Source organism: Oreochromis niloticus, linkage group LG20 (genome assembly GCF_001858045.2).
Source record: "Oreochromis niloticus isolate F11D_XX linkage group LG20, O_niloticus_UMD_NMBU, whole genome shotgun sequence".
Lineage (NCBI taxonomy): Eukaryota > Metazoa > Chordata > Actinopteri > Cichliformes > Cichlidae > Oreochromis > Oreochromis niloticus.
The window spans coordinates 12,795,049-12,815,937 of record NC_031984.2 but is presented as its reverse complement, the minus strand read 5'-3'; the positions used below and the strand labels follow the sequence as shown (position 1 = coordinate 12,815,937).

Sequence of the window (20,889 nt, the reverse complement as noted above, 5' to 3'; positions counted from 1 at the left end):
GGCAAGCTGTGTTAGGCGCGTTGAGTGCACAGTTAGAGTAGAAAAGAGCAATATAAGTATTTACCAAGAATCTGATGATATTTATAAGTGTGACCAGGTGTCCCACTTGCAACGAAACACTCCTTTTTATTCTTTTTCACCCCTTAATATATATATTTAACTGTTTTGCTTTTTAAAATGCATTTTATTTAATCTTTTAAAAAAAAAAAGTTTACTATTTATTCTGCTTTACGCCATTTTTAGTGCCTTCATTTAATGCTTTGGCTGCTCTAACGCCTGCTTTTAGACAGATAAAGTAAACCTTATCTTACAAAATGTGTCCCACATTTTGAGAGTCTGACAAGAAAAAAAACTGTGACTGGAGAAAGATGTGAAAGACTATCACACAAGACTATAAAATCAAACTTTAGTTCCCATTATTTATGCTCATCGTAGATACTTTTACACGAATTAAATGTAGATATTTGTCCATAAAATAATTTATGTCAATCCTGTTACCTGCATGGTTTGTTAATTTTTTTAAGTCAAGTTCTGGGGCGATTGTGGCTCAAGAGTTGGGAGTTCGCCTTGTAATCGGAAGGTTGCAGGTTCGAGCCCCGGCTCGGACAGTCTCGGTCGTTGTGTCCTTGGGCAAGACACTTCACCCGTTGCCTACTGGTGGTGGTCAGAGGGCCCGGTGGCGCCAGTGTCCGGCAGCCTCGCCTCTGTCAGTGCGCCCCAGGGCTGTGGCTACAACGTAGCTTGCCATCACCAGTGTGTGAATGTGTGTGTGAATGGGTGAATGACTGGATATGTAAAGCGCTTTGGGGTCCTTAGGGACTAGAAAAGCGCTATATAAATACAGGCCATTTTTACCATTTCTGCTTATCTATTATTATTTTTATTTTTTTGGTCTAGCCAGGCAGGGCAGCATTTCACACTCTTTTGTGTGTAATTTTTTAACACAAAACACGGTAAAAACCCTAAAAATGTATGCTCTCCTTTTTTATAATTTTCACATTTTCCAAGCCATCCAGTGGTTTGGAAAAGACCCTGAGTGGTGGCCCGTTCTGGCCCTCGGGCCTTATGTTTAACATCCCTGGTCTAACGTGTCCTCTAATGTCCCACATAAACAGTAAACAAAGAGTCCAAAATAAAAGCAGAAGAACATTCGTTTGTACTATTAAATAAAAGGATACTCGTGGTGAAGTCTGAACAAGCTGCTCCTCCAACCCTATTAGAAGATGTGCTCTCGTGCACGGCCCTCCTCCTGCGGCTCGCGCACTGCGCAGCGCTCATTGGTTGGCGCGACAATATAAAGTTCCGCAGTGACTCCTTCACTGACTGCTGCTCAGCCTCACTCACTCACTGCAGGAGGACAGCGCGTACTGTACCCGGCGTCCGAGAGGATTTACCAAACTTTCCCGCATTTGTACTCGGGCTTCCTTTGAAGATCTTCTTGTTTTATTCCAACATGAAGGAGCGAAGACTCACACAGCCGTTTGTAGGGAGGTGTAAGCTGGTGCTGGTTGGGGACGTCCAATGCGGTAAAACAGCGATGTTACAAGTCTTGGTGAAGGACTGCTATCCAGAGGTATGAGATTTCTGCACACGTCTCATGTGTCTGCAGTCGTTTTAGGATCAATACTGAGGAAAAATCCCTAAAAAAATGTCTCATTATGATTCATTTATACGCTGTTGTAGATTCTGTTCTGCATATTTTTTGGGGGGATAATTGGTATAATTATAAATAGTGTGTAAGCTATAATAAATATTTTTTTTTTAGCTATTTTTAGCACACACGTATACATATATATAATGCTGCTGACATTTAAGCATCAAGTCATGAACTGATGTGTTGATTTTGTTTAAATGTAAAAAAAAAGAAGCAAAATTTAATCTAGAATAATATGTGATAATATGTTGTTATAATTTCTTTTCTTACTGACTGATAAATTAAATCTACTTGTTTCTGTGTGTGTTTGTCTTTTTTAAAATCTCTTTCTTTAATTGTTTCCAGACTTATGTCCCTACTGTGTTTGAGAACTACACAGCCTGTCTGGAGCTTGAAGACCAGCGTGTGGAGCTCAGCCTTTGGGACACATCAGGTGAGCTCCTCTTCTGTCTACCTTCAATTCAGTGGTTTTATCTCTTGCTGCTTAGGTTGGGCAGTAAAGTAAGGTAATTTGGTTCAGTGCTGGGATAAAGGGTCATTATTGGGAAACTCAGCCAGCCTGGAGTTGGTGAATCGAACCACGTCCCGTGCATTGTTTGGCTTACAGTTTTGTTGCTGTTTACTCAGTCTTCACAATCTGTCAATCCTGTTTTGATGCAGTTAAGCAGCTTTTCGGTGGTGTGAGATCTGCTGAGAGATCAGTGATCGGCAGGTCTGAGCCTGCCTGGATTACTTTAAGAACATCTGGAGCCAAACATCCAGTTTTGCATGTGAAATCCTAATGAGCCAAATCTAGATTGAAAAACTATGAAACTGTTATTACGAATAAATAATCCTGATGGCTGGTAGACACATAAAATAAATCTGCTGGTTGTTGCTTTTTGATCCTTGCTTCCTTTTTTTGTGATTTCAACATTGAATCACTTATTATCTGTCATAAAAACTGAGAACAATACCAGCTACCCTGGTGTGTTTCAATACCAGTACAAAACCTTTATATATGCAGTAGACTATTTAAAAACGTGTTGTTTACCATTTGTGTTTGAAAACTGCCTTAAGTAACTAATCAATTTAGCAGCTGATTCAATTCCAGCACACTCAGCTGATCAGTCAAGCCTGAATTTGCTGGCCTCTGGCCTCAACGTGGACAAAGTCAAGCTATCAATGTCACAAAAGAGTAAAGCAAAAGTAGATTGGATTATTTAGGTCCTAAAGATAAAGCACACAACAGAATTTGCTGCTTCTAGTTTTTTTAATGAGATTTTTTTTTTTTTTTTTTTAGTTAAGATTTCAGGGCTCATGGGTTGGACAAATCAAGGTCTTAGTAGATGTCGCCATAACCTCTGTGAAAAGAAAAGAAATAAGCAGATAACGTATAATGAAAACAATCGGTTGTTTCTTCTTTTGTTTTTGTTTTTTTAGTTCCAAATGTTTCGTGTGCTATGTGCCTCTGGGTTAATGTGTTAACTTCAGTAGCCAGCTGACCTTTGAATGTACATAGAAATTATGTAAATAGGATCAATAAGCAAAGCCATCCGGTGCACTACAGATTTATTTCATAACAGCACTGGCCGAGGTTTTGTGTTCAGAGGAAGTTGAGTGGTGCCAGTTGGCCTGCAGTGGGGTTGTTTAACAGGGGGGCGAGGGGGATGCCTCGTCCACGCAGGGGGTGGAAGTCCACACGAGTGTGGACGAGCGCGTGTTTGTACGCGCCCTGTCTTTACTATGCGTGTAACCGTGTGTGTGCGGCGTACAGTCGCTGTGAACAGAAGGCACCAGTGAGGGATACTGAGAGAAAAGAGAAGCATGACCTCCTCACTGCCTTATGGTGTGTGCTGCTTTGAAAAAAGAGGTCTTATGTAACTGAACGCAGCACTGAACTAATGTAGGTTTGTGTGTTTGTCTCCCACGAAGTGAAAACTTTCTGGACAGTCACCCTTTCCAGAGGAAACGTTGCATAAGACCGATTTACATTTAGAGCACAAACATAAACACGAGCTTCCCATCTCTCTTTGTTTTGCTTATTAATTCCGCTTTCCTGTTGACTTTATTCAAACATGTAGAAGACGATTTTTGATTATGGATTTCAATATTTTCACATTTAACCAAGCTAACTGTTTGGTAGAGAAATGAAGAGCGAACATTATAATTTCCTGAAGCACAAATTGGTTCCTCGAGATGTCTTAAGGTATTCGGTGTCCACAGAATTTGATATGTCTTATAAACTAATTATTATCATTTCAGATTTACTGACACTACCTAAGGAGAGAAAAAAGATTTTTACCCTATTTCTATGTGCATCAAGTTTTTTTGCATATGAAAGGCTGTTTTTTTTTCTGATTTATATTAAGACAGTCTTATAGTCCTCTTGGTGTACAAAGATGAGTGCAGCTCCCACCATTTGCTTTTTTGTGTGAGAGTAGAGCAGACAGTTGCAACAGATCAGCTCCTGTTTGCTCAGCTAAAAGGGTTTTGTGTGTGTGTGTGTGTGTGGCTTGTCTTGTTTGTGTGTCCAGGCAGGGGGCTGCTAATGTGTGGGAGGTGGTAGGTGCTAGAAGTTGTGTCCTCTTTAGATGTGTCTGCCTCCTCTTTCTCAAGCCTTACATCACCCTGGATAGTTATGTGACGGCCGCTTTGATTCCCTCTGAAAGAAATGGTATTGATAGATAGAGGTTGTGTAAGTTGACCTACTTTGCAGCTTTAAGTCCAAAAATTTAGACGAGCTGAACCAACCAAGAGTTAGTTTGAACAGGTTTGCTTCGTGGCAGTAATATTGTTGTAAAACGTTTAGTTAATGTCTCAGCGGACTGTAAAACTCATCAAGATAACATGATTGTTTGTTTGTCCAGCTGGGAGACTAATAGAAAAATCTGTCTTTGCTATAATTATGACCTCTTATATCAGCACAGAAGCTTGAAGTTAACCTCGGAGGACAGGAGAAGGAAATTACATTTTAGCGTTAGTGTGTGAGGAGTGATTAGGTAGCAGAGGGAAGACAATAGAAAGCGGACGTCCTGTCAGTCTGTTTTTAGCACTTCCTGAGAATTATATAAAAAAAGTTGCTTTTTTTGGAATTGTAAGCTAAATATGTTTCCTTAATGTCATAATTCACTAGACAAACAAGGTGTTATACTTATGTAACAATGCTCAGGAGGATGTTGTTATATGTTAGGGCTTTAAGTTTGATAGAGGAAAAAGCCTTCAAATACATTTTAAAAATGTGCAATGATGTCAAGTCATCTGCAAGGGCTAAGAAGTCAGAAGATCAACCTTTAATACTAAAGGTATTAAAGGTACTACTCTCCTTTAAGTGAGATTTAAGTGGACAACACAGCCTCTCAGTACAGTGATTGCTCCACAAAAGACTATAGTGAAGCAAATAATCATAATTAAATTTTGGGTACTACACAGCAGTGCTGTAAAATTTGATGTTATTTTCCAGCAGGTGTATGTAAATTCTTATTTTTTTTGCTGGTTTCCATCGAGCTGAGTATTTGAAACTGTGGATCGTGAAATACAGCATAAAGTTTTGGAGTAATTGTTTAAAAATAACTTTAAAAGAAGCATTTGGGCAACTAAAATTGTTATGTTAAGATGGATAACAGTTCCTTATGTAGCATGTTGAATATAAGGCTTCAGCTAGCAGTAGTTTAGTTTGGGCTAGCAAAAACACTAGATATAGCTTGGACACAGTTAGCGTTGTTCGCTAACAAAAACAGCAACAATCCACCTAAAAGTATAACATAAATCTGTATATTATATCTTAATTGTCTGTTCAAATACCACTGTGTGAGAGTTGTCATGGTCTGTAGTCTGTGGACTCTGTGTTTATGCTTAAGTTTATTAATATTCTGTGGTTTTGTTTATTTTGGTTCGTTTGTGGTTATCCCTAGTGTTTTGTGTCCTCTGTGCTCTCCTTTTCCACGTTTCAAGTTTCTATGTTCTGTCTCCCCAATCTGTGTTAAGTTTGCGTGTTTAGAGTTTTGTCGGTGTGTTTCCTGTTTTATTTTGAAAGTCCGTTTCTCTTGTCAGTGTTTCTAGTTTCGCTTCCCCTTGCCTCGTTATGTCCAATTAATCCCAGCCGTGTCTCCCTCCTGTCTCCCATTCCCTGATTGCCCTGTGTGTATTTAAGCCCTGTGTTTTCTCATGTGCGTTGCTGGTTCGTCTGTGTTCTTTCCCTGCCTCATTCTGTTATCTCCCCGCGTCAGGTTGGTGTTTTGTTAGTTTCTCCCAGTATAGGTTCCTTAGCTTCTGTTTCTCACCTGCTGCGTTTTTGTTTGTTTCACTTACCAGTTTAATAAAGTTCACCTGCATCTGACGCTGCCTGCATCTTGGGTCCTACTTTCAACCTCCACTCGTTTGCCAATGCAGACATGACAAGAGTAATGTGTTTGATGCTGTTGAATAACGTTTCAACGACAAACATTGCAGAAAATTGAAGAAGCAAATACATTTTTGCGGCTTTGATTATCAGTTGCAGTTCAGTGAGTGGCGATAACAACAGTTACTGTGCTTGACTGAAAAACAGTCTGACAATAGAGCCCACTGACATTGTAGATTGTTTTGTTTTTTTTTAAATCGTTGGACAAAACCACGCTAGCTGCTTTCATCTCTTTTCATCCAGAATGGAGATTATTTGAATTCTTCACTACAAAGATTAAGAAAAGTGTTTTCCAAGAATGTTACATACCTTCCAACCACGAACCTCAAACTGCTTTCTTGAACATAAGAGTGACTTTACTGTACTCAAATGAGCTCCACAGTCACCAGTGTGTGTTTCTTTATTAGAGAACAAAAATGTAAAGAGTCTACCTCAACATTTAACCAGGGTTTCTATTTTATCATTCAAAACTCTGGAATAAAAAGTTTTCTATTGAATCATTGAAAGATAGTTGCACTGTCTGACTCACTGAGTTAGTGTACTTTTCTGGAAAATTTCCCATCAGTGGGAAGGCTCCAGGCTTTGTGAAACTCTCATGAGCTTGGCAGGGGTGTATGTGTCTGTTTGTGTTTGTACTGTGTTAATGTGAGTAGGATGACTGTGATGGAACATTATAATACTGTCAGCTGGCAGACCGTAGAAAGAGCAGTCATATTTTTGTTTCTGCTGGCTGACAAAATTGAAAAAAAGCTTTCAGTTTTCAAAGATGTTGTTTCGTGCTGAGTGTCCTACTGTGGAGGGTTGAGTTCTGAGGACCGAAGAGCTCGACACAAGAAGCAGGTTATAGAAATAAAAAAGTAACTTACTTACAAAAATAGGTTCAAGGATGGAAAATCCAGGCAGGCAGACAAAGCACACAGTCCAGGCAGTGATAAAGTCAAAGTATAGGCAAATTTAACCACATAACGACTAATGTGCCGTATTTGATACATGAGATTTTGTGTTTTTGAGACTTTTACATCATCATCAAAAAAAAAAAACTTAAGTAAATTGAACAATAAATAAAAACTGCCAGATGTAGCAAATATGATACAAATTAAAACTCATATGCCCAAGTTAATACGTAATTAATCTAAAATATTGTCAGAAGATTCAATAAACACTCATTTTTTAAAATTGCATCTTCTTGCAATTATTTAATGGTTCAGGCTTTGAATGACTAAACAGAAATCAGAATCAGAACCACAATGTTGCATAGATGTGACATAAACTGCCAGTCTGACATATAACTAGCAGACGAACGGGAGTATACACTGCGTGGTAAATTAGTAAAGGTGAGCAAAGCCCCTAAAACAAGCAAAACATTTATTAAAAATAAACTGTGGTGCGTCAGAAAGCCATCTTATGCATGCTACCCATTCTTTGCACCTGTGGCAGCTGATCCATTGTGTGCGATGCCTTTTTAAGACGGTGGGGTGCACACATTTGTCAGAGTGAACATGCCCCAGGTGATGCAGCAGGCAGGAAAAGCAGTGCAGGCGGGAGTGGCTGGTCTAAAGAGGCAGCAGAATGGATCACGAGACACAAAAACCAAACTAAATGAAAGGAGAAGCTCGGAATCCTAAATCTCTAGCTTCCCAAATTGCATATTTAGAAAATTTAAGTCATTTTGTCAATTCTCTGTCTCGTTAGGTTCTCCGTACTACGACAATGTCAGGCCTCTCTGCTACAGCGACTCAGACGCAGTCCTCTTATGCTTTGACATCAGCCGACCAGACACAGTAGACGGTGCACTCAAGAAGGTATGCATCCCTGCAGTTTACCCTCATTGATCAGTTGTCTGCCATCTCTCATGTCTATTCTTGCTCAGTTAAACCTGTTTCCCTTCTTTGCAGTGGAAAGCAGAAATCCAGGACTTCTGCCCCAGCACTCGGATCCTGCTAGTAGGCTGCAAGACGGACCTGCGCACAGACGTGTGCACCCGCATGGAGCTGTCCAATCAGAAACAGGCTCCAATCTCCCACGAACAGGTTTGTTCGTCATCTACTTTTTGCTCCTCAGTATCTGCTAAAGTTTCTGTCTCCATCCTGTCTTCAAGCCCCTCCTTTGTCTTTGATTTCCTCCGACCCGGACTCATCTCTTCCTTCAATTTTATAGGGTTCATCATTAGCCAAGCAGCTTGGAGCCGAGGCTTACTTGGAGTGCTCAGCTTTCACATCAGAGAAGAGCATCCACAGTGTTTTCCGTACCGCGGCTCTGGCCTGCATGAACAAACTCCAGCCCGCCAATAAGCCCAGCCCAGTCCGGCGCCTCTCCAAGAGACTCCTACACCTGCCCAGCAAGACGGAGCTCCTCTCCTCCACCTTCAGCAAGGACAAGTCCAAGAGCTGCTCCATCATGTGAATACTACTGAGATAAATGTGGCAAAAGGACAAACGAACGAGACTGTAGCTGGCTCAGCGGGGGTGCCTGGTGTGCAAGGGAAAGAGAGCAATTATGTGGATTTTTACAAAGCCTCTCTCTCTCTCCTTTGCAGCTTCCTCCTGCAAACTCCTGTCAACCGCTTCCAGAAAGATCACTTTCTTTATTCAACTCCAGTGCTGACGTTTTGATCATGACTTGCCACCAGCATAACAATATCTGCAGAGAGAGAGAATTTGTTTGATGTTCAATTAAACCATGTGCTAGCAGAGCATAACAGGCGCTTTAAGGTGCTGTGAATCGTCTTAAATAAGGTCACTACTGCCTCTTTACCAAAGGAAGGGGTTGTAACCATTACATCTGACTGCATTTCAAATTCTGAAGGCAGTGCCCTTTCCCATCCATCTTTGTTTGAATGTCTGTCTGAGGTCACCGTATGGGCTGAGTGACGAGATGAAATGTAAAATCTGACATCTGACAGGAATTGGTATCTACAGAAATACGGTGCAGGGGATTGAAAATGGCAGGCCTTGGAGAAATTCCTCTCCCAGCTGACCCCTCTCGGTATATCTGTTGGAAATTAAAGCTGACAGTGGAGAAAAGGTGGAGAGAGAGGAGGGGTTTGGCGAGCAGAGCGCTCATTTGCAAAGGCAGCGGGAGGACAAACCGAGAGCTCGTCTGAAGGAGCACAATGTGACTCAGCACTCACATGATCTGCAAAACAGTCACGGGCTGGACGTGCTGTGCTTAAAAACAAATAAACAAACACGTGCATGTCTTTGTGGATTCTCTGCCATTACCCATCATCACCCACCACTGCAGTCTTTTGTTCAGTATTATTAACCATAGGCCTTTATTATGGCACTGATGAATCATCTTACCCTGCTTAATGGATATCGGTTTTTATACATGTTCCAGCATAAAAATGAAGTCGTTCTTGCTGGGCCTTCATCGATTACACAAAGATGTCTTTTTACACAACACAAACTCGATAGATGTATTTTGGTGTACCAAAAGAAATCTTTCTTTTCAAATCCCTCTCCTGCTAGACGTTTAAGGACAAGTAGTCCTGGGAGGCTTAGGAGCCATAAATGTGCTTATCAGGGTTCATGAGCTCCAGGGGCTGATTTTAAGGGGTACGCAACTGATTAGCAATTTTACCAACAGAAAATTGCCCGATGGACAATGGACTGTTAAAAAAGGAAGACCAAAATTGGGTCATACTTTTCTGCTTCTTTTCAAAAAACTTGACACACGCCGACAATTTCAATAATGAAACCTCCATTATAATTTCTAAGCTGGAAAGGTGGCTAATGTTCATTCTCAATGGGCCCAAAATTGTATAAGTGTGTGGAACATTAGGATAACTCACAAAAGAAGAAGCCTAGACCTTTTCTTTGGGCTGTCTTATGACAACAAATGAGTCTTCTCTTTTTTACATCCATGCTAGTAGTAGCTAATCAAGCCTTGCATTGATTGACACCGATGTATTAAGAAACACTTGAAGATTGCTTGTCTGGTGCTTCAACCAAAAAATATTTTCCAGCTTCATGAACTTTCTGGCACAGTATCCGCTCTTTAACTCTTTAAATCTGCCTGCTTATAGAATAAAATGACCGGGTGTGCATCAGAAGTTAGTGAGGGTGATCTCTGCCTATGCAGCTATGCCTGGAAAAACCCAGAAACTGTGCTAAAGGTTGTCAAACCCTGGCTTTATTGATATATACTGAGGTGCTAAAAGTCATCATTAAGGGACAGGGGAGTTTGTCAAATGCCATTTCGATGGGAAAGTTAAGCAGTAGTTTGTCCCAAAAGCTGTTAACGGACTGATTTGTAATGTGGAGAAGTTCCTCTTAAAGCTCAATTCTTGACTAAATTTCCTTGAGAGAGGAACAGGCTGCTCCTGACTTTTTTCTTCCTCATTTCTTTTTTTATGCATTAGACATATTTGGATATATATATATATATATATATATATATATACACACATTTTCATCCTAATCCGGCCTTTTTTCCCCTGGTGGATGCTTCTACTTTGTTGTGGCTGTCATGGGTGTTTTTGTAGCTGATGATGTTGTTCTTGTATTCACCGGAGTCTTCTGGCATTAGCTGCTGTTGACAGCTCGGCTAATGGAGGACTTGATGATTTGTAGGTCTGCGCCGAGAAGCCCGGCGATGTGCGGATCACTGGAATTTAACGTGTTGCCTAGCAACAGTGTGAGCAGGGGCAGTTCCTGTTTCTCGGAGAGGAGGAGGGAGGGATCTCTCAGAGAAGGCGCCTAACCTTTTTATTTGTAGCATTTAGACAGAAGGAACAGCAAAAGTGATGGCTGCACATATCGGAGCAGCGGACTGTTGGAGATGTCCCGAGCTGTCACGTGTTGTCTAAAACTTGTCTTTGTAACACTACTGCAGTCATTTTTTTTTTAACTTCTCAGTCCTGCCTGGAACATTTGTCACCCTTAAGCTGCATTTGTCTAATGTACAGCCATTATTTAAATCTCTCTCTCTTTCTTTTTTTTTGTATATATCCTTTTTGAAATTCCCCAAAGAATGTCAGTGAAGCAAAACTAAATGTTCATGTGAAGTTGCCAATTATTGCTTAAATTATTGACTGAGTTCTGTACTTGTTAATGCCATACACTAACTTCTAAGTCTTTTACTTAAATAAATATGTCTGAAGTTTATTTTAAGTCTGTGTTTCTGTGTTAAGCTTATTAAAGGTGAAACTTTGATGGATGTATTAAGTCAGTTTTCTTTATGCAACCTGATATCACAAATCTGTTGGTGCACTCTGACCTTGGACATTTCATCTCATTTAAATGAAAACTTCACAAAAGCTCTTTAACAGGAGCAAGAGCAGCTGAAGGATCCCTCTTGGACAGACATATGTACTGACCAGTGATTATAAAGAAATCCACACCCACCCTGACTGACTCCCCGCTATATCTCTCTACTTTGGTCAAAGTACATCACACTGCACTTTTCAAGGTTTTGTTTAGCAGGAGCAAGTGATTATTTGGGTACTTTAATCAAATTCCAAGACTGATAGCTTGGCAGCACATTGTCTATTTTGTCTTAAAGATGACCTTTAATATCACTCACTCTTACTTTCCTGATCGAGGACACAATGGCGTACTTCACAGTCATCACAAAGAAATGCGGCGTTACAGATAACACTGTATGCTTGAATGAAAAGCCTTACAAATAGTACCAATGGCAAAGCTGTATTTAAAAGGATTTGTGGACAACAATGATCAAGTCAAAACAAGGCTCTGGACGTACTAATGAAACATGAGCACACGACTAAAAACACACGTCCAGTGCTGCATGCATTCATCTCATTACATAATCCTTGTTTTGATTACAAGTACCAGAATGGTGATGAAGAAAGGTGATTTAAGTGACAAGTATGTATGCAGAAGAGCATCTCTGATCGCACAACACACAAAACCTTAAAGTAGATGGGCTACAGCTGCAAAAGACCACACCATGTGTTGATCCTCTCAGCCAAAAATAGGAAACTGAGGACGCAATTGCCAAGGGTTCACCAAAACAAGACAACAGAAGATTGGAAAAATGTTGCCCACTATATGGCAACATTCAGATCAGTCAGAATTTAAAATAAACAACATGGAAACAGGGAGGGTGGTTAATCTTTTTTTGATATACCTGAAATGTACCCGATTTTAAGATCACTCCTAGGTGCACAGGTAACCATGTTATCAAGTCTGTAGCACTTAATGCGAACCTAAAAAAACAACTCTATATGCACTGATGACACTGGCTGTTGTAGAAAGCCACCAGAGGTCTTTTGTTCCCCAGCACAGGCCATGAATAATACGCCTAAACACAGAGAACCACTCCTTGAGGTCAACTGGGTGGGGTGGGGGTCTTGTGATTATAGATTATCTGTTTTGAAGCCGGGCAGCACGGTGGCATGGTGGTTAGCACTGTTGCCGCACAGCAAGAAGGTCCTGAGTTCAATTCCACCATCAGGCCGGGGTCTTTCTGTGTGGAGTTTGCATGTTTTCCCCGTGTTTGCGTGGGTTCTCTCCGGGTACTCCGGCTTCCTCCCACCGTCCAAAGACATGCAGCTTGTGGGGATAGGTTAATTGGATAATCCAAATTGCCACTAGGTGTAAATGTGCGAGTGAATGTGAGTGCGGATGGTTGTCCGTCCCTGTGTGTTAGCCCTGCGACAGACTGGCGACCTGTCCAGGGCGTACCCCGCCTCTCGCCCTATGACAGCTGGGATAGGCTCCCGCGACCCTGAAAAGGATAAGCGGAAGCGAATGGATGGATGGATGGATGTTTTGAAGCCTTAAAACAACAACAACTTGATAATACATGTAGTGTTTAAACCTAAAACAGCTCTTTACCTTCAGCACAACAGGAGTTTTAATGCGTTAACTGCATATTGAACTGGGGGATAGTGGGGAACTGGAAACACAGATAAGCTGCTGTTTGAATCGTAAATAAACGACTGTCACATTTTGTTTTGACCACAGTCTGTGTTAACAAGCTAGCAAGAGAACGTCTTTTCAGTTAGCTGAAAAATCTGAAGCTTTGCCATTTTTTTATTTAGTAATGAGTAAATCCTCACTTAGGAAGCAAATAACCAGGATAAGCTTGAACCTGTGACTTGCTAGCATGATGCTGTGGTGTCTGTTAAACCTGGTGTTTCTGCTATAAGGTTAAACTTTTTTAAATGGAGTCATTTCTTAAATAAATTAGCCCCCTGCTATTTCAGTGGTTTCCGTTTCTTTTGCCTTTCCTTGTTTACACGAACCATCCTCCCTGACCTCCACCTCTAAATTTGCTTTGTCTTTCGCCCGGCTGATATTGGCCCTTATCAGAATCTCCTTGGCTACGTCCTGCTCTCCCACTGATGATAGGACATGGATGAAAGGTCTGAATGTTTGCAATGCCTGAGCTGTCACACAGAGGATACAGCATTAACTTATCCAGTACAGTCAAGGCAATTATGGGAATATTCTCTGCACCGGCAGCTTCAGATAAATTTCATCTCTTGGCTCCTCCAACATTGATTTTCTACAACAAGAAATGGAAGAGCGGTCTGATCATCTTTTGGATAAACAGGGCTGCCAGCCAGCCTGTCTCCCTACGATACTCCCTTCTCTTATCTTTTTCTACAGTTTCTGTCTCTCTGTTTTTCTTCAGTACATTTATCAAAAATTTGCCCATGTACATTACATGTCTCCGCAAATCAGATAACGGTCTGACAAAAGCGTACTGAGCCTGTCATCCATGGCAGGTTGCTCGAAGGCATGATTATTCTTTACGATCACAGTCACGGTAGGCATGTGGTCTTTTGACAAATACTGCACCTTTGTGGATTGTGAAATATAACTCCGGAGCTGGTTATACTGCAGACTGCCATTAAAATGATAATTGGACATGTATGGGAACATACCTACAGGCTATCTTGTGTATAACTTTGATCATACTTTCATGTCTGACTGTGAAATACGAAGCTAGACTAGAAATAAAGCTATGTAAAAGCTATATAGTAACAGATATAAAATATTTGTTATAAACACATAAAAAGGACTTTTATAGTTTTATAGTTGATTATCTGTTGAGTCGTGCTCAGTTGACACATAAAATATGAAAGTTGTAGCTTGTATATTAATGTAAAAATTTTAGATATAATGGCATAAATTATGTGAAATAACCCTGTGAGCAAAACCTTTACCATGAAGACATGTGGTGCAGCTGTGCCTTAGTAGGCTTCCAGAAGGTGACCAATCAGAGAGAAATAAGCTTTTATAGAGAGGGATTTCAAGGGAAAGGATCACAGACTCAAAAAAAGCCAACATAGTTTCCATAAACTGCAGTTCATCTAATGGCCACTTGAGACTGCCTCCAAGCTCGCTATAGCCTTATCTTACAATTTCGTGTTCAACGCTCTGCAAATGATAACTTTTGGCTCCAAAACCCCCCAAAATGACAGAAATCAAATACTAAAACTGAAACTTTAAAATCCAAATCAGATGACGAAGGTATGGTGGTTGTGTCCATCGTTAATATAATACAGTCTATGCTTTAGATAAAAGATGAACTGAGAATTTGTTTGAAGTAGAAAAACAAATATTTTCGGTAGGGATCATGCAAAGCTACTCTAGTCGAGTCCCAGGATATTGAAGTTTTAATTTCTTTTTACTTGGCAGTGGATAAAAGCAACAACAAAAAAAAGCTGATTTATTGATCAAATTAACTCCATCTTCTATGGCAGCTTCTGAAAAACAATCCCTGCTTGGAAAACAGATTTGTGCAGCCCAGAAGAGGCACATGTGGCACTGACATATTTGATGTAAACTAATGAACAGGTCAGCAGCAAGTGATCTGTGCAGTCTAGACATTTGTCCCTTCCTCTCATGATGGATAGGAGCCTGCAGCACAGACGGCGAGACTGCCGAGGACCGGGATCAGGATCCAGAGGGAGGATGACTGAGGGAAGAGCGCTGCCATCTGAAACCCTCTTGAGGAGCTGGAGAAAATGGTCGCTTGTGCAGAGCGTCTCATTAATACACAAGCACATCATCTATCAGACGTGGCAGTGCAGACCCGCACGAAACACACACGTGTTGCAGGTTCACACACACATAATCAAACTATTGCACACATCTTGCACAGCAGCAACAGAAAAGGAAGCTGAGGAGAGAATATGGGTTGGCAAAGCTATGCTGCCTGATTGCTGATGAGCTATCTGCACACTGACATGTAGGTTACGTTCTCTCTGTGCAGTGAGCTTTGCCACAGCTGCTCTGACAGTCTCGTAATTCCTGTCTCAGGATGGAAAATGGGGTTGCAGTCGAAGGCTCAGCTGGATGAGGAGCAGAGGAACGACTGTCCTACATGAGCGACCCTCTGTTTCAAACTAGCACACTACTATATCTGCATAATCCATGAACTGTGAGCAATAGTTCGATACTTGGACAGATGAAAACCACTTGCAGCAAAAGTTAACAAATCAACAGCTCATAGGGAAGTCTTTGCCTACCACCTGGGTCTGGACACATATATTTGCCAGAACAGAAATGAACTTAAAACAAGTACTTAGTATCTTGGTTATCCTTTGTCAACCACAGTTTGTTAGCCTGCCAAATTCCCATCACATATATGTTTATATCTGTCATCTCTTCTCTGAATAAAAGAACAAACTAGCAGTCCTGGCACTGCCACAAACATGAGAAAAATCAGAGCTGATTTTTTTCTGATTGTGCAGGACTTCGTAATGTTTCATGCAATCAATCAGTCTCTGTGTGTCTGATTTTTGAGTCCAGAGCTGCTCTGATGTGATGGCTTCATGCAGCTCTCGGCCTGTTTGTCAGTGAGCTTCTGGCTATTTAATGAGGCATACAAACATCACTAGACAGCACGCACTACAGCCTCTGTAGCCTTAAACCCTGAGGATTCATTCTTTTTAATATTAACCACATTACGCTGTTTTAGCATTTGCATGCAGTGCACAACAAGCTGAAAATCAAATACAGCGCTCGATAAATATGGGATAGATGTCAGTGGGGCACTATCAATTATACCCATACAGGGCAATTTTAAGTTCGTATGTGTATCTGTGGGCAAATTATCTGCAGCTTCAGGCAGCCATGCGTAATCATGCACATGTGAACTGGTGTATGAATGTGTGTCAGGGTGTGCTGTGTATACTAAGCAGTTTAGCGTGTCTGCTCTGCTTCCCAAGAGCAGAAAGGTGAGCGAGGTTCACACTGACAGCACTCAACTCATCTGCTGGAATGATAAGACTTATTGTGTCCCTGCTTGGGGTAAATAACCTCCCTGCTATGTCCTTTGCACCCCCCCCCTTTATATAACCCTTTCACCGATGCTGCTCACCTTCACCAGTTCTATCCCTCTTCCTGCATACATGCCCCGTTTGGCACACCCTTAGGGCATGTCATGAGTGAATGCTCTTCTAGCACTTTAATTAGACAACTGCGCCTGGCATTGGGGAATATGGGGGGAAGGGAGCTGAGGCTGGGGCACATGAGGTGCCTGGGATGGGGGTTGACTTTAGTTAGGAGTTGGGGGGGGAAATGTAGGAGATGATGTTTCATCCAATCATGTGACAGAAGCCTGTTTCCAGGGCTTCAAAGGTGATAATAATCACTGATCAGCAGAGCCATTTCCATGTCATATCGTAAAACAATGGCCTGAACAGTGTCACCACTCTGGTATTGATTCCTTTCTCAATCAAAGCTTAACTTTAACCATTATCAATCATCAGCTGCTGGTGATTAGAACTGAGTAACAGTCAACGTTACACAATGCTGGTCGAAAGCAATTCACCTTCCTCACTTAAACAATGATTAAGTGGTTGTAAAACACACATTTTTTTTAAAGACTTTTGGACATAGAAATATCCAATAAGGGTAATTGTTTTTCCAGTTACTGTAATTCTTCACATGCAAAATTTAAACAACAAAACCAAACAGTAAAAGTAGTTCTTGCCGTCTCTGCCCTTCATCTGTTTCTTGTGCAGGCATTTATTCATCTCATGTCACGTCTCTTCATCTTCCCACCTCTTGTCACTGCTCGTCTCCTCCGTCTCTTCACAGCAGAAGCGTCAAAAACAAGACTGCTGCTCGTTAGGAAAATAATAGTGAGTGGATTTCTTTTTTTAGGTTCATCTGTTGTGCTGAATCTTTACTCTGTGCAGCGCTCAGTGGGGCTGTTGTACAGAAGTCAAGCTCCTGATGGCAAACATGGTGTAGTCAAGATGAAGAAAACCAGTGTGTATATGTGTAACAGTGATGTGTACTCATGTTAAAAAGAAAGTACACCCTCTGTCAATTCTAAGCTTTTACATATTGGAGCATAATAAAAAAGATCTGGTCCTTAGCAGATTTTAAAAGTGTGTAAACACAAAATCAGGTGGACTACAAACCTTCACATATTGCATTGTGTTAGTCTTTATTTAAAAAAAAACTGAAGGCAAAGTGCAGAAGCAGTGTGCAAAAAACTAAGGACCCCCCTCACTGCTTCTACTGAAATTAGGAGGGTAAGAAGCAGCCAGGTGCTGCTAGTTAAATACACTTGATTAACTGATTATTAGTCAGTGTGAGCGTCTCCATAAAAGCACTTTGTTTTGGCAGTTTGCTGATCTGGAGCATTCAGGTGTGTGTTAACACAGCGCCAAGGACGAAAGACATAATCAGTGATCTCAGAGAAGCAACTGTTACTGCCCATCAATCTTGGAAACGATATATAAGGCCATTTCCAAACAATTTGAACTCCATCATTCTACAGTGAGAACAATTATTCACCGGTGGACATTCAAGATAGTTGCCAAACATCCTGTCAGGCCAAACAAAGTTTAGAGAAACTGCATAGAAAAACCTAAGAGCTGTCAAATTTGACAGGCCTACAGCTAGTATGTTATAAAAGGACTGAATAAGTATAGTTTGTATGGAAGGGTCACCAAGAGAAAGCCCCTTATCCCTAAAAAGAACATGTCAACACAGCACAACAGCACAAATGTTTGCAAAGTGCAATCTGAACAAACTACAAGACTTCTGGAACAATGTCCTTTGGATAAATGAGATCAAAGTGGCCATAAAACCATGTAAAACCAAACCCACCTGTTTTTTTTCAATCATTTAGTCGATCATGAATTCCTCTGTGTACCAAAGTATTCTAAAGTTAAATGTGAGGCCATCTGTCTGATGGCTAAAGCTTATCCCAAACTGGCTCGTGCAACAGGACAATGATCCCACTACGCTTAGCAGCAAATCTACATCAGAAAAGCTGACAAAAGAAAAGAATCAAGGAGCTGAATAGTTTAGAACTGAACCTGACTGAGATGTTGTTCCAGGGCCTTTAAGGAGCTCTGTATAAATACATGCCAACAAACCTCGATGAACTGAAGCAACGCTGTAAAGATGAGCGGGCAGAAATTCACCCACAATGATGTGAGAGACCGATAGAATCAAACAGAAAACAATTATAGCATTTTACATGCTACTAAATAACACACTGCTTCTGCCTTTTGGCTCAGTTTTTGCTGAGTAAAGAGAGAGACAGCGTCACGTGTGTGTGTGTGTTTCATCTCAGGTTGTATTTGAATTATTTTAAAACCCAAAAAGGACAGGATGATTTTTAATTATGTCCTAAAATGTGAGACATTAGAAATGAAAGGCTTTCATTTTTTTACACCACTGCATGTCAGCGCTTACAAAAGCCAAAATTGATTTGTGCAGTTTTATGACTCATTATTTTATTGAGATTGTTAACAAAAATATTTGATTGTGAATCCATAAAAACACATACACATATAAACCCTTGTTCAGAACCTAATATTATATAAGATTAATCCAAATTCTGCTATATTCTAATAATTTTACATCTAAAAACTTATAAACTCTTGTCATTCCTGAATATCACAGGAGAAAATTAGCATTTTTAAATTCCTTTCTCTTTCCATTGCAGTTTTATAGCACATCCCAGGGTGGTGTCACTCGACTTTCTCTCCATCTCTTAGCCTCAGAGGATTTTGTTTTGTAAAGAAAGTACAAATTTCATGACCACCAGCATCACAATCAGATGTCTTTCTTGGACACAGTGAATACTTGGTGTTGGGCCTGTTTTCAGCTTTAGAAGATCATTTTTCATGTGTGTTTGAGCTCTAGCTGTTGCTACCAAATGCATGTAATAAATGGGCACTGTTTTGCGTTTTTCATTTTTATTTTATTTATTTGCTTATTGATTTTTTTCAGTACCCCAGGCTGCCCTTGCTTTATGGAGTGCAGTTCCTTTTTGCACCTTAATGGAACAAAAAGGTTTTCTTGATTTGTTTGCTTAGCCTGACTGTCTTTATGTTACCTACATGTTTATCGAACAAGACAAAACTGCTTTACCCCATCTGTTTTGTGAGATACATCAGCTTACCTCTGTGCTGATGTAGACTCTGGGTTCAGAGGCTCTAAAGCATAAAATATACATTATGTTAGTCTTTAATGCAATAGGAAAAGGAAGTGAAAAGATTAGCAGAGCTTTTAAAAGTTGGACCTGATCCTCAGCAGGCATTTTTGTCATAGCTGAAAGAGTCAAGCTGGAATTAACAGCATTAACCCTTGTTTTTTATGTTCAGGGGTTTCAGGCCATGGTACTCTTAATGGATGGACTTATGTGCAACTTACATCCTCAGACACTGATACAAGTTGTTGTTACGGCTCAGTTTAGACTCGTCCAAACAAAACAAACCAGCACAAACTGTTCTAAATGAACAGAAGGTCAGTGAATAAAATCCGACTGTTACTGTCTTACCAGTCTATTGTTTTCTTTTCTCCTCCTGTAGTGTGTGTGTGTGTTTTCTTTATTATTTTTATACCATCATCTTTGATCTGTTCCTACTGAAACTGTTCACCTTCAGAAGGGCTCCATAAATCTCTTTTGATCTCGCCTTGGAAGAAAATCCACGTCCAGAATATGAATCAGCACCCAGCCAATCCAGACTGTAGTCAAGCAAAGCACCATCTAAAATGTCTTTCATCACAAGACACATGCATACACACACAAAGAAAGAATGGCTAAGATTACAGGGAAGAACATATTCTAGCTTTGGCACTAACAGAACAGCACTTCTTGAATTTTAATCTGCTGCAAAGGATGGCGGCTGTAAGTGCTGCTCAGCAGCGAACACTGTTTCATCATATCAGCAGGTCTGCATAGCATTTAGGGTTTTATCAGGCAATAATAGGCCAAGAAGACAACATCCCACAGAATTGAAAATATCTTTCAGTACTGTGTGAAATAGCTTAGATAGATTCCACAGGTCTGCAACCAAAAAACTGCGTAGGATTTTTTGACTGGTTCTTGTAGATTTTTACTCACTGAAACTGGGAAAAATATTCCATCTCGTCAGGTTTTCTTGCAAAACTCACGTTTTTAGTTTAATTAAATGCACAATTTCCGATTTTAAACTGAAATCTGGTATCCTATACTTGTGTCAAAAAAGCAAGTCCCAAAAAAGCAAGTCCCAATAGCTTTGTTTTGTTCATAGCGAAATAATCTCAGAAATCTCAGAAAAATTATGCACAGTTATTTGCAATAAAATATTGATTTTTTAAAAATGTGAACTCCACACATTTTGCAAAAAAAAAAAAGTACGCGATGGAGGGAAATGGAGATCATTTTTGGATCCAGCACCCTAAAAAACATAATATTTACCAAAAATATCCCATGCAGCTGAAAAAAGCATTTTTTTCCAGACCTGTAGTATCTATCTATCGTGATAACTCGTAACCCTATCGCCACCTCGTGCCCAAAATGACAAAAAAAATTACAACATAATAGAAAAAGTAATTTTGTTCAGGCATTTAGGCGTCCATGTGCTAAACATTCAGGGCCCTGACGTAAACTTACTTTTCTTGGGAGGGAAATGTAGTTT

General features: G+C 40.4%; 1 protein-coding gene and 1 long non-coding RNA gene across 2 annotated transcripts; both read left to right on the top strand.

Moving 5' to 3' along the window:
- Window positions 1–1,299: 1,299 nt before the first annotated feature.
- Window positions 1,300–11,143, top strand: LOC100705291 (rho-related GTP-binding protein Rho6). The gene is made up of 5 exons (XM_003438972.5): window positions 1,300–1,573; window positions 2,000–2,087; window positions 7,728–7,837; window positions 7,931–8,065; window positions 8,193–11,143. The coding sequence occupies exons 1-5, from the start codon at window positions 1,454–1,456 to the stop codon at window positions 8,436–8,438; spliced, it is 699 nt and encodes a 232-aa protein (XP_003439020.1). The 5' UTR covers window positions 1,300–1,453; the 3' UTR covers window positions 8,439–11,143.
- Window positions 11,144–16,963: 5,820 nt separating this feature from the next.
- On the top strand, window positions 16,964–19,986 carry LOC112843281 (uncharacterized). Its single transcript, XR_003215508.1, has 2 exons — window positions 16,964–17,103; window positions 19,591–19,986. It is a non-coding gene; the product is annotated as an uncharacterized LOC112843281 (long non-coding RNA).
- The last annotated feature ends 903 nt before the right edge of the window (window positions 19,987–20,889 follow it).